Below are 14,584 nucleotides of genomic sequence, written 5' to 3'. Positions count from 1 at the left end.
TGTCTATTCTGTTGAGAATTGATAGTCCTCCCCAGATTTGGTGAGTAAAGAACATAAAGAAAACGGTCCTCAGAAATTACACATGATAGTAATCTGAGAACAGGAAAAAATGCAGAAGGCATAGAGGGGAGAAGAGTTCAGTCCAAGAAATTCCCTGAGAAACCAGTTTAGTTAATCTTTCTGTGGAGATAATAAAAAAAAAGAGAGAGAGAGAATTTGTTCTGGTTTCTCTTGCTTTGTCAGAGTCCTACCCTCAGATCAAAAAATAACCTTACGACAATTAGACTCCCTTTATATCATTTAAAAAAGTTAAATTTAGGGAGATCTGTCTTGAGTTCTATAATTGTACTCCTGAGTGCGTTCTTCGACAAAAAAATTGAAATTTCTGCGCACAAAATTTTAAAATGCTGCAAAATTCTGAAAGTTTTATTTGTCAATAAATAAACGCAGAGGCTCCAGCATGGCAGTGAGGAGGGGCTGCACAAAGGTGGGAGGTCACCTTGCAGCCTCCCCACCCCCAGGACACTGACTCAGCAGTGAGGCTGCACCCAATGCTGATACAGCACAAGGCCTGAGCCTGCCTCAGAAACACCCACGGCTCTGTGCCAGGTGCATCAGGTGTGGAGCAGGCAGGCTCAACCAGGGGGGATCCAGGTGTGGGGTGAGAGGATTCTGTGCGGGACAATCTGGGTGCAGACAGCACCATGATAGCATTGCCAACCTAATCCCCAGTGTAGGTGCAGTATGTCAACATAGCTAACTTCGCTTAGGGATGTAGCGTTCCTACACTAACAGAAAAACCCATTCCATTGGTGTTGGCTGCATCTACGTTATGGGGTTATGCCAACTTAGCTACGCCGACATAACTATGCCCTAAGTCCTGGGTCCTTAAAGTTGAAGAACACAAGTGAAGAGAAGAATTTATTATTTGTCTTTCTATATCCACAAACGAATACAATGTTACATTTAGAGTTGGTCACATTTATTAATCAAAAAGCTTGTCTAAAAAGAAAAATGGCTTTTTGAACAATGTGGAAAATGTCTGAAATTTTTTCATCAAAACAAAATTAAAAATGGTCAGTTGTCAATTCTTCTGGTTCTGATTTCCCCCTTCCTTTTCTTATTTTTCCCCCCCAATGGAGAATGGGTAGAGGGGGCATTTAACAAACATTCAATTTTTTTAATAGAAAATATTTAATTTTTTTTCACAGCTCTTGTTCTATTTTGAGAGATGCAGTAATTATATAGAGGCTTATAAGAAAATATGACACCTTACGAGATTGAAACCAGATTTTTTGGCACAGCTTATTGCAAGATTTTTTTTTTTTTTTTTTCTTCACGCTACACTGATGGAGGCCTGAACATCTTATAGGGGAAGCATCTTAGATATTAAGGCCTTATTTTCATTAGTAAAAAAGATGTGCTTTAAAATCCTAGTTTAGACAGGGCAGGTAATATGTTTGAGCTAGCTGAGGTAAATCCTAGGCTCTCCCCTACTGCAACCAACTAACAACTCCAACCAACTAACAAATGTTTCCTTGTGTAGGATCTCTTGCATTGGGCTGCCCTGTATTATTTTTTACCCATATCTTTTGGTGAGACTTTGTCTTGGCTATAACAGTATCTGATTTGAACACTGACGTTCTTATTCTGGGACAAACCTTATTTCCACATGTGAAAGTGATTGAATGTAGGCTGTTAAAGCTCTTCATGAACTTTAAGTTTTAAGGAACATCAAAAGATTTTGATACATGAAAAGAACTATAAACCTAAATATTTTTCTTGCATCCTGATGCTTTCCTTTTCCCTTTGTCTCATCTCAAAAGGCATCTAATCTTGAACTAGATATGATCACGACTCCTCTTTGATATTTTGTTTCACATGGTTTAGTCCTTTGGAAGAAGTTCAGATTTTTCCTATTTTCTTTTAACTGTGCTGTTTTAATCATCCCCAGCAAGGAAATTTGTTTGATCACTTATCATTTGTGTGATTAGAAATAGTTGATATGAGAAAAGAGAACATTTTGTGGAGTATAAGAACAAGCCAAACCAACATTACTCGTGACAAAAATATTGGAATCATTTTGTAATGCAGCCTCCCATCAGTCTGTAGCAAACAACTTGTCACTTTTGGTTTTAGTAAAACTGCTAGATTTTTGTTTCTAACTTGTGCAAATCAATGTCCTCCTATTTAGTTTACCGTCCTCTCCTCAAATATTTACTAGTATGGTTACTATGTATCTGTTCTGAACTGTGTGTTTTTTCTTAAACCCTAAAGCAACATTTCTCAATATCTATTTTATCTGATCACCTTTCTTTGTTTGCAACTCCATAGTGGTGTGTTCTTTTTTTAGTAAAAATTAACACTTACAAAACATTGGTATTTGATGGATGTAGAATAGGAATAATTTATCTGTGGAAGATTATCTTTGATAGATATAGATATATCACTGAAAAGAAGTAGATTTGTCTTTGTACTGTTAGTTTGTGAAGGCATATTTTATAAACAAAACCACAGTACATTTACCTCTGCAGTGCTCTGTTTAACTGTAAAGCTGTGAAGACTTTAATTTACAGCAGTCTCTTAATGTTGTTTGTGTTACACACAAGTAAGCTTATCCCTACATACCTACTTGTCTCCTTTGTTTTCGCCTTCCATCCCTGAGGTATGGAATTTTTTTGTGATCTGTTTTCTGAAAATCTCAAGTACATTGAGTAGAACTTCTGCGGTCAACATAATAGGGTAAAAAGTCTTTAGTGTTCACATCATTGCGATGTTAACTTTTTAAGTACTATTTGGTGCTTGTTTCACTTTCATATTTGCATTGACTGTTTTGTTTCTTTCAAACAAAATGTGTATCAGATGCTCTCCATTTATCTATTGAGACTTGTTTAAATTGTCTGTAGCTGCATGTTAGAGCTACGTTATTGCAAATTAAATCTGCAGTTATAATTCTGAAGTCCTTTAATGCATAATTTGAACTGAGAATATTTGTGTATGCAGTGCAATTCAGAATATTAAAATTATGACATTATTCTTGTAATTAGCCATTAGATTTGACCAAAATGCCATCTCATACAAAAATGTCAGTAAAGCTACTGGTTGCTAATGAAAGTAAGCACTTGAACACTGTCCCTTGGGGAACTGTGTTAAGTCAGGGGTATTTGGCTGCAACCGTGGCCCATACTGTCTCCAGCAGGAAGATCATACTCATATTTGACCAAGAGATGTTGAACTTTGGGAATTCCCTGATTCTGCCAATGTGAAAGAGAGATTGAAATGGAAACTAGCGCAGAGAGCCCAAGTGTTCTCCACTTGTGAGTGGGACGTGGGTTGTGCTAAGGGAGTTGAGCATCGCTTTTGTTTGAATGATGATAGGGCTTTCTCTGAAAGATCAAGGAAGCTAGTATCTGCTGATGTAGAAAATGTTCAGAAATGTATCTAGGAGTTGGAAGTCCACAGGAACCATCAGGAATTCCAGAAGTCCTTATCCGTTCCCATTTGTTGTGGCTAGAAAAAAAGAATGGGGATATATGCACATGCATAGCTTAACATGCTTTGAATAGATGTACAATCCCTGGCTAGTATGCTACTCCAAGAGTGATGATGCCTTACACTGCCTAATAGGAAGCTGTTGCTTTTCTGTTTTGGATCTGAGAAGCGGATACTATCAAGATACCCATGGAACCGCTCAGTATAGAAAACCAGCCTTCGTTTGTCCACTCGGATTCTACGAATTTCTGAGAATGCCCCAGGGAATATCAGGGGCCCTAGACACGTTCCAGAGGCTAATGGAGTGAATGGTTAGTGACGTGAACTTTCTGGAAGTCCTGGTGCATCTGGATGACTTGGTAATGTTCATGCACACTTTGGAAGAGCATGAGGAACCCTTGTGGAAAGTGTTGGACTGCCTGCAGGAATAAATGTTGAAACTCTCTCTAAACAAATGCCAGTTCTGTCAAGAAAAAGTAAAGTATATAGGGCACATTGTCTCTCAAAATGGAGTTTCTGCAGATCCAGATAAGCTGAAAGCCATGATGACATGGCCAAGACCAAAATCTTGAATGAATCTTGAGGTTCTAAAGTTATTATAGGCTATCTGTAGAAGGATTTTCTGCCTTTTGTCGACCCTTAAATGAAATCTTAAAGGAAAAGGTCGGGCTCTGCATGTAGGTGCCAACTACTACAGAGTCAACCCTTTGGAGACTGGGAGACTCCTGATTGTAAGAACACTTTTTGGATGTTATAGATGACTGACACATGCTTCTGTGATACTAAAAAAAATAGGTATCTGCTACATGTGGCTGTTAGTATGGAAGGACTGGGAGGATTCTCTACCAAGAATATCCAGATGTATGGAGACCAGTTGCCTATGCTAGTAGGAGTCTAGCATTGTCAGAGAAGAACTGTCCAGTTCACAAACTAGAGTTCTTGGCATCAAAGTGGGTGACTGAGAGACACTGACTGCGAGATTCCACAATTATCTCTCTGGAGTGAAATTCACAGTCCATACATATAACAATCCTTTAACTTTATATCCTGAAGTCCCGTTTGGATGCCATGGAGCTTAGGTGGTTAACAGCATTGGCCACCTGTGATTTCCAGAACATGTGAACTTGGATGTTGATGCATTATCCTGAAGGGCACCTGAGGGGAGGTTGCCAGACCATGAATTGACATCCCAGATGCTGGAGTGAGAGCTTTGTGTAAAATGGCTGAGACTTGGCCTATTGATGCAGTCGTGAACCAGATTAGGGCTATCAACATGCTTAGAGCCCCTCCTGGTGCTATATCTGAGGTGTATACAAATACCACCCACCTGGATCTTACCTCATTACACAGATTGCACCAGGAAGATACCACCGGTGCCCAGCTTTAGAGATCCTAGGCTGAAAGTGATCCTGATTGCCAAAAGGCTAGGTAGACCTGTGAATATCATACAGAATGCACATCCAGATATCAAACTGATCTTGAGAGAGACTGGTAAACATTGAAAGGAGGCCTATTATGTCAAGAGACTAGGGACTTGCTTCACCATTATCGTCAGCTAGTGTTGCCAGGAGACTTCAGGGACCTGGTTCTGAAGTCCTTGCATGATGAAGGAGGGCATTCTGGGATAGACCAGACACTTGCGATGGTAAGAAGAAGGTTCTGTTGGCCCACATTAGCAAGGAATGTAGAGGAATATTTTAAGGATTGTGCCAAATGTTTAGCTCAGAAGACTTTACCCATCTGCCCACTTAACATCCAAAACAAGGGACCCATATATCTTTTGTGTGTATTAACTTTCAGTCCTTAGACCTTAACAAAAAAGGGAACACTAACGTATTAGTGGTAACTGATCATTTCACTTGATATGCACAGGCATTCCCCACGAAAGATCAGTGTGTGCTATTGCTGTAGCCAAGATATTACGGACAAGTACTTTTATCAAAATATGTGGGTTCCTCCACATTAAGGAGCCAACTAGTGTGGAATAAACTGGACCTGTGACTCTAGGAAAGTCCACCCTATGGGGTAGTGTTACTTGTGAGTTATATGGTGTTACTGATGTACCCACTCCAAATCGATCTTCCCCTTCCCTTTATATGCTTCCTCTGTTTTCCCTTGTAAATAAAGTGTACCTTGATTGTGGATTCATCCATTACTGAGGTGTCAGAATAGTATTTTCACCAGGTATCAGACTAGTCATAGGGATAAGTACCAGGTTGGAGATAGTTGAAACCATACAGGAAAGTAAGGTAGGTTCCTGACTATCATAAACAGTTAGGTGAACACACCACCAGTTACCAGCTAAGAATCCAGGCAGTTGAAACCCACGGTGGCCAAAGCAGAGGGACACCAGTAAGGGTTCCTATTGTTGATTAGCTGCCCTTAGGGGTACAGCAAGCCATAAAACCCCATTACATATAGACAATGTGTTGATTTTAGTGTTCTGCAATGTCGGTAACCAACAAACTGACAATGATAATTTTTAGGGAAGCGTCTGGCTTTTAGCAGGTGCACTCTCAACAATTTTAATGGATCATTATGAGTCAGAGCTGAGTATTAAAAGGGTGTTGACGCATCTTGTCAAGGGATGTTAAAACAATGGAAGGTATGTTATTAACACTGTGTCTGAACAAAATGTAATTAAAATCATAAACTTTGCTGCAAATTAAATTCAGTAAATTTTCATTAGAAGTGTGAAAAGAAATGCCACGTTGTTGCAACTGTCAGTTAAATCGGTTTGAGTGGGTTTCACTTCACTGAGTGAGAGAGACGCATTTCAGAAATCAACAAACTGCATTGTTGTACTCTATGCAAACTACTACTGTTGTCTTGCTATCTATTCCCTAAATTCCAGATTTAATAAATTGATCTTCTAGGAATTTCCCTCAGGTTTTTAACTGTTTAGGTTCTTGTCCTCTTCCAGAATCAATATTCTTTCTGTGTGTGTGTGTGTGTGTGTGTGTGTATGCGCTGATGTTTAATCCCTATGATGTAAAATCAAGACTTTTTTGCTCTCAGTGATTGTCAGAGCAAGTCTGTAGTGACCTAGATGCCTTTCACTTCATTTATTCTTTAATTTTGGCAGTAACTGAATAAATTTAGGAAGGGGGGAGGGAGAGAGAGACTATTTGTTTGACTTATTTTAACGTGATATAGACTAGAGAAGACTCTTGATTTACCTGTGGTTCATGTAAAGTGAAACCTCGGGGAATAAAAGTGAGAGAAACTTTAGGAAAAGTAAAACTTATGAATAAACTTCTGGTATTTAAAAATAATTAAAATTTAGAAGCAGTGTCAAAAGGCAACTGCAACAGTAGGGCCGTTCTCACAAATAAATTGTTTGGAAAATGTCAGGAAAATTAAAAAGGGTAACTTTATCAAAGATCAGTGAATACTGATATGCTCTGTGGTTATTCATACAACCATTCTGACCTCTTGTGATTTGTAGTTTTCAGTCTAGCTTTCTATCTTGTATAAATATCAGTGATCTTACTCAAGTTGCTTTAAAAACAGATTTTGTTATTTATAGAAAAAGGTTTTTTTCCATACATTAGAGATAAGATCATTCTGGCTTATCTGCAATTTCGGATGCTCGTGCATACGTACCTTGTTTTGTTTGTGTTAAAACTCAGGCTTAATTTTAAAGTAGTAAAACATTTCTCATTCACAAAGATCCTGAGTAAGTTGGCCTTAATACACCTGCATTTTTTTCTCCTTTTATTCAGGAAAGCAGTGTTTTTTAGTCCTACGTCAGCAGCAGTTTAATGTCCAGGCTCTTGTGGCTGTGGGAGACCATGCAAGCAAGCAGATGGTAAAGTTTGCTGCCAAGTAAGTAAGCAATTATATCCTGTTGTCAAAGTAAACAATGGTGGGAACCATGACTCCAAGGGGTTGGGACCATTTTCACACATTAACATCAATGCTTCGTTTGTTTTAAAATGTAGTTATTTAAATTGTCAGTTCACTATTGCGTTGAATACATTACACTTACAAAAGATAAAATAGAACAGAGGCTTGAAATTCATTCTGAACTGCTGAAGCAGCATTCTTTCTCCACAGACAACCTAAGTTTACTTCCAAGCCAGCTAACAAAAACCCTGGCAGGCTTAGCATAGTGGGTCACTTTTTAAATTTTGTGTTGGGGGGAGGGGCGGGGGTGTGTGCACATGCTCAGTCTTTATCTTCCTTAAGTAGCAGATCTGCAGCCTAGTAGAATGTTTTTTAACTAGAATAAATATAAGCTCTGAACTACATTTTATTTGAAATAGATTCCATGTTGCAAATTGATTACTGAGCGGGAGAAAGTTGAGAGTTGTTTTTATGAACCTAATTGGTCTAATTTACTCTTTATTGTTGTCCCTTTCAAGCTGTGCTCTTTTGTTTTTTTTTTATTATTTTTTGGCAATGATTAGACTTGTTTCCAATTAACAAGTGTGTTACAGCTGTTTACATTTAGTTATTTGGCTTGTATTATTCTTAAGGCTAAAATGATGAATGTGAGCTAAAGGGGTCTCTTCTCCTTGCCCTCCTTTCTTAAGCTTGCCTGGACTTTCAAGTTTTGGGTCATCTGCTACTTTATATGTCTGTGTGGAAAAGGTGATTTTATAGTAGAACTTTTTGAACTTACAAGTATTTTAGCTGAATGTCCACAAGTTAAGATATAGAACCAGTCAATAATATGTTTAACATGTGGCACTTAAGGTGCTGCTGTTCAGTCCTTGGCACTACCCATGTGACTGGGAATGTAGCCCCCAGTAATTAGCTGTAAGAGTGTGAAAGCCTTTGATGTGTTAGGGGAAGGAGGGGGATTCATTATACCATACACTCCCAGAAGCAGAGTTAGAAGGTTAGAACAGTGCTTCTGGTGATTAGATGCAAGGCAACGGGAAAACAGAGCCAGCAGTGTTTGTTGTTTGGCGGCACTTAGTGTTGGCACTACCAGCAGGATACATGATGTTTACAGGTGTTGAGCCAAAGTGAAGTGTTCTGTGTCTCCATATGACAGTCTGTGTTTAGTTTCTTCCCAGCACTTAATGGATACTTTGAAAGAAAAAGGGCTTTCTCTCCTGCTATGCTGTCTATATGATCATCTCCATTCTAGTGGCTTCCTTTATGCCAATGAATCCTGCATAAACCCTTCTAGCCCTGGCATCCAGCCTTGTCCAGTTTTGCATCTTCAGCTCTGTCTCAGGCATCTCCTGTTGAATGTCTTGCTGTTATCTTTATAAAACTGAATTTCTTATTTTCCTCCCAATTTGTCTCTTCCTCTTCTTTCTAATCACCATTGATACAGCTCCACTATTCTTCCCATTGCCCAGGCTCAGAATGCCGTATCGTTTTTGATTTTTCCTTCTACTCTTTCCCCCATGTACATTCTCATGCTAAATCCTGACACATCTTCCTCTTTGCACTGTCTGTGTTTTCCTTACTATCCCTACGTTCAAAACCATTTTACCTACGCTCTGGAAGTCAGTTGTTTGATTGGTGTAACTTTCTTACTGCTCTCCTCTCATCCCTCACAGCCTTCCTGTTTTTTTACCACACGAAATTCAAGCACCTTGTCCTCACCTTCAAGGTCATACATAATCTTACCCCATTCACTTTATTTATTTCTTCCTAACTCATTCCAGGACTTCTTCATACCTTGCTCTCCTCCCAGTTATCCCTTTTTATCTTACCTTACTTCAACTGTTGTCTTCATTGTCTTGTGCCAGCTAAGATTGTTTTGGGCCAGTGACCATTACCTTTTGCAAATGTAATGCTATACATAAGTGATTAATAATAACCATGTTGCTTCCCTGCCTTTCTTGATGTCTTTTTCCTTCCCTTCAACTTGTCTCTTCCTACCCAAATATGAATTGATGAAATATCCTTTATCTCATAAAATATTTAAGATTTAAGTTGACCTTTTCCCCTGTGGCAGCATGTAGACCTCAGCATTCATGTAGTACTTTCACATATATGAAAGAATACCCATAACTCTTGACTCTGAGTTGCCTTGCTTCCCCTGTCTGCAAGCTTGCATATGTCCAAGAACTGTTTTAAACATCTGGTGACACATCTGTGGTTTACAAAAAGAACCTATGATAATCTAATACCAGATAAACGAGATTCTTGTAAAAATTCCCACAGGCAGTAAACAAACTAGTTCCTCTTTTTTGGTATTGACATATGAAAAATGAGAACTTTCATAATCTGCTGTGGTCTAACAGTATTAAGATACTGCTAATATATTGTATTCTAAATGTTCCAGCTTTCATGCAGTATTTGTCTTTCTCTAAACAAAGGGAATATCTATCTAATCTCCGCTTTTAAAAAGAGATTGAACAACTGTAAATTGATCTGATACACTTCTGCTTTTAATTTTTGTAAAAAAATAAATGAATTACTGAAAACAATGTAGTGCCCGTAAAAGATGCTGGATTAACAGCCCTGGAATTGAAGTCCAGAGAACACACAGTGCCATGGGCAATATCAGTTCAAGCTTCCCCTAACTTTCCCACCAAAAAGTCTCAGTCCATTCCTGGAGTGGACCCTCTGTAGGAGTAAGGAGGGTATTTGTCTCCTTGCCATTTCCATTAGAAGTCTCTGCTGAGACTGCCAACAAGGGTGTTAACCAGTGCAATTAGTAATTTGTTAAAATTTATAGTCAAAATATTTTGCGAGTTATTTTTCCCAGAAGGTATAGGATGTAGGTGGTGGTGCTGATTTTGTTTGTTTGTTTTAATTCTTTGCTGGGCTTTCCCCTACTTTTCAGTTTGTACCACAGGAGGCCATGTGGTCTAGCAGTGGAAAAAAAACCAACAAGACTCTAGGTTCTAATTTTAAAATGAGCTACTGACTTGGTGTAACCTTGGTCAAGTAACTTGGCCCCCCTCTGTTTCAGTCAACCAGCCAGAAAAATGGGTTTAAAAAAAATCTTGCTGGGAATTAAATGATGCAGCTGAGCTGAGTTTAGCTGAGTAAATAAATCACATGCCTTCAAAATGGAATTAGAATCATTTTACATCATTCATTATCATCTATTCTTAGACCACTACAGGGAAAAGGTCTCTTCTTCAGCACTGCTCCTATGTCCATCATTAAGGCCCTACCAAGTTCATGGCCATGAAAACCACGTCATGGACCGTGAAATCTGGTCTCCACCCGTGAAATCTGGTCTTTTGTGTGCTTTTACCCTATACTATACAGATTTCACGGAGAGACCAGCGTTTCTCAAATTGGGGATCCTGACCCAAAAGGGAGTTCCGGGGGGGTCACAAGGTTATTTTAAGGGGATCACAGTATTGCCAACCTTACTTCTGCGCTGCCTTCAGAGCTGGGCGGCTGGAGAGCGGTGGCTGTTGGCTGGGCGCCCACCCAGCAGCAGTGCAGAAGTAAGGCTGGCAATACCATACCATGCCACCCTTACTTCTGCGCTGCTGCCTTCAGAGCTGGGCCCTTGGTCAGCAGTCACCCCTCTCTGGCTGCCCAGCTCTGAAGGTGGCAATGCAGAAGTAAGGGTGGGAATACCGTTGTGATGGGTTCCCCCTGGGGTGCCACTTGGAACTGGTGTACCACTGAGCCCTCCTGACCCACCAGCCTGGGCTCCCTTTACACTGCACTGATGTGACAGGCCCTCAAGCTTCCTCCAGCACACATACAGGTAGGGACACACCCAGCTGCAGCTGTATACAGATGCTGAGATCAGCTCTGCATGGGAAGGCTTCAGCTACTTCTGTAAGGAACTGCCCAGCTACTCAAGTGCACACCCTGGTCTGGAGGGTAAACCCAAAATTATACAGTCTTGCGCTGCACAGTGATCTGTACAGCGTAAGCTCATGAAATTTGTCCCCTCCCTCAATGTGGAGAGGGAATATACAATAGCTTTTTGCCCCAAGTTATAACTCTCCCAGACTGGTTTGTGATAAAGCAAAAACAAATTTATTAACTACAAAAGGTAGATTTTAAGTGATTATGAGGGATAGCAAACAAATCAAAGCAGATTACCTAGCAAATAAACAAAAATGCAATCTAAGCTTAATATACTAAAGAGATTGGATATGAGTAGAAACTTCTCACCCTAAATGATGATTTAAGCCAGTTGCAGAGATTCTTAAGGGGCCAGCTTCCCATGCTTACAGCTTAAAAACCCCAGGTATTCCTTTCACAGTCTAGAAACCCCTCTAGCCTGGGTCCAGCACTTCCCCCCGTTCAGTCCTTGTTCCTCAGGTCTTTCCCAGAGTCTCTTTGGGCAGGAAGTCAGTGAAGAACCACAATGAGGTCACTCCCCTGCCTTAAATAGCTTATGCATATGGCTGGAAAGCTTTGTCTCCAAGTTTGGTTCCCACGCCTGGTCAGTGGAAAAACCCTGGTATTCCAAGATGGAGTCCAGTACCAGGTGACTTGGTCACATATCTCTGTAAGATCACAGCAGCCATGACTCAAAGGCTGTTTGTAGCATCCTCAGGAAGGCTCCCCGGTGGGAGATTAGCTTCTTCTAAGACCTATTGTTCTCTCTAATGGCCCTTCCCAGCCAACTTTCTACACTGATTGCATTCTGCCTAGTGGGCGTTCCCCAGGTGTAAACACATTTGTAATAGATGCATAGACAATATTCCTAATTTCAGATACCAAAATGATACATGCATACAAATAGGATAACCATATTCAGTAAATCATAAGCTTTTCAATATCTCACATGACCTATCTTGCATAAAATACATCATAGTTATGTCATAATCATATCATATAATAATATCTCTATGAAGAATATGGGGCGTAGTGTCACAACCATACCATGCCATCCCTACTTCTGCGCTGCTGCTCGTGGCGGCACTGCCTTCAGAGCTGGGCTCTTGGCCAGCAGCTGCCGCTCTCTGGCTGCCCAACTCTGATGGCAGAGCTACCACGAGCAGCAGTGCAGAAGTAAGGGTAGCAGTACCGCATACCCCCCCCATAACTCCTTTTTGGGTCAGGACCCCTACAATTACAACAGCATGAAATTTCAGATTTAAATATCTGAAATCATGAAATTTACTGTTTTTTAAAATCCTGTGACCATGAAATTGACCAAAATGGACCAGGAATTTGGTAGGGCCCCATCCATTATAATGAAAGGGTTGCACACCCTGCCATGTTTGAATGAGTTAATGGGAGTATAAAACTACTGGTGATGACTATTTTTCCCATCTGACTTTATCAGCATGATTTAAGCTGCTGGCGCAGTAATCCACAGTGGCATCAAAGGTTCTATATCAGCGTTGTTACCGCTGCCTTGCCTTATAAATGAGGTATTAACTCCAATTCCAGGGAAGTTGATTAGATTTGGTTATTGTAAATTGTAGTTTAATATTATAGCAGGGCATCAGGAACAACTGTAGTTAAGGTATCATAAGAATTTCCATTCTAACACTGTGTTCAGCCATTTGTAATTTGCTGAAAATTTTGCTGGATTGGCCTCTCCCTGAAGGTCAATTTTTTTTTTTTTCAGGTCTGAGCAACAACAGTTTGTTTTCTAGCTAAAGTAAACTAGCTTCTTACAGTTAGTTCATGAGCCTATTGTTCAAAACAGCAGCTAAGAGAAAGTGATTCATTGCAAAGTGGCTATTGTGGGTTTTTGCTTGCTATATGAAGCTGTTGGTGAAAGATTATCATCACACAGAGACTGCCATAATGCAGTCATGTGGTTAAAACCGAAAGGATAGATTAATACACGTACGGATAACAGAGAGATTAAGGCATTTAGTGGCCATTGTAGCAACTAAACTTTCTGTCAGCTTTGAGGAAAGAAAGTTAGTGTAGAGCAGTGGTTCTCAACCAGGGGTACACAGAGGTCTTCCTGGGGGTACATCAACTCATCTAGATATTTGCCTAGTTTTACAACAGTCTACGGCAGAAGCGAATCCAGTACAAACTAAAATTTCATACAGACAATGACTTGTTTATACTGCTCTATATACTATACACTGAAATGTAAGTACAATATTTATATTCCAGTTGATTGATTTTATAATTATATGGTAAAAATGAGAAAGTAAACAATTATTCCGTAATAGTGTGGCTGTGACACTTTTTTGTCTTTTTATGCCTGATTTTGTAAGCAAGTAGTTAAGTGAGATGTAACTTGGGGGTATGCAAGACAAATCAGAATCCGGAAAGAGGTATACTAGTCTGGAAAGGTTGAGAGCCACTAGTGTAGAGTAAGGGAGTATAGGTTGTCATACAGAGGTCCTGTGTTCTGTAGAACAGCTTTATAGCCATAAAGACTAAAAGATTGTGAATCCTGTGTAAATCAGTGTTTTCCTTTGTATTCTAGTTCAGATGCTCTCACATCTTGTAACTTAACTGAATTAACTGTTGATGTAATGTGCATAAATATTGTTGTGTTTAATAGAAGTAGTTACAGTTTTGGTCAGTGTTTGTGTAGCTGATTCAGGTAAGCTGTGTGAATACTAAGAAATTTTACCAAAAAGCTCCCACCTGACCAGGGGGAGCTCTGCCATAGACAAGTTTAAAGCTGCTTTCAGCAGTAATACCACATTTGTTAATTAAACATCCTGATATCTGTTTTAACTAAAACTATAGCTACTTCTATTGAACAGTGATCTCTGGGTGCTGGAACCCCATTGAGACTTTTATCAACGGTCTTAAAATAGAGCAGCTTTGAGATTACTCTAATTGGCACTGAATGCCACACAACCCCAGATCAGAGCAATAACTTGGGGCTTGTCTATACTTGAAATGCTGTCACACTTCAGTGTAGACACTATGGCCAGGTCTACACTACCGCGGTAGTTCGACGGCTGGCAATCGAACTTCCGGGTTCGATTTATCGCGTCTGGTCTGGACGCGATAAGTCGAACCAGGAAGTGCTCGCCGTCAACTGCGGTACTCCACCTCAGCGAGAGGAGTACCGCGGAGTCGACGGGGGAGCCTGCCTGCCGCATGTGGACCGCGTCTGAACCGCGGTAAATTCGAACTAAGGTATGTCGACTTCAGCTACGTTATTCACGTAGCTGAAGTTGCGTACCTTAGATCGAATTGGGGTGTTAGTGTAGACCAGGCCTAAGAGTTGAAGTGACTGCCTGATGAATCTTCAGATTGTAAAACA

At 40.0% G+C, this 14,584-nt stretch overlaps 1 protein-coding gene across 1 annotated transcript in view; it reads left to right on the top strand.

Moving 5' to 3' along the window:
* The window catches only part of DARS (aspartyl-tRNA synthetase), a 68,835-nt gene that overhangs the window by 12,327 nt on the left and 41,924 nt on the right, over positions 1–14,584 (top strand). The window contains exon 4 of the mRNA XM_024198800.3: positions 7,218–7,320. Within this exon, the coding sequence (XP_024054568.1) occupies positions 7,218–7,320 (103 nt within the window). The remainder of the gene's footprint in view (positions 1–7,217; positions 7,321–14,584) is intronic.

The sequence above is a fragment of the Terrapene carolina genome, unplaced genomic scaffold (genome assembly GCF_002925995.2).
Source record: "Terrapene carolina triunguis isolate 2854851 unplaced genomic scaffold, T_m_triunguis-2.0 Scaffold62, whole genome shotgun sequence".
NCBI classification, from domain to species: domain Eukaryota; kingdom Metazoa; phylum Chordata; order Testudines; family Emydidae; genus Terrapene; species Terrapene triunguis.
The sequence above is the reverse complement of the archived record's forward strand: the minus strand, read 5'-3'. Positions and strand labels throughout refer to the sequence as shown.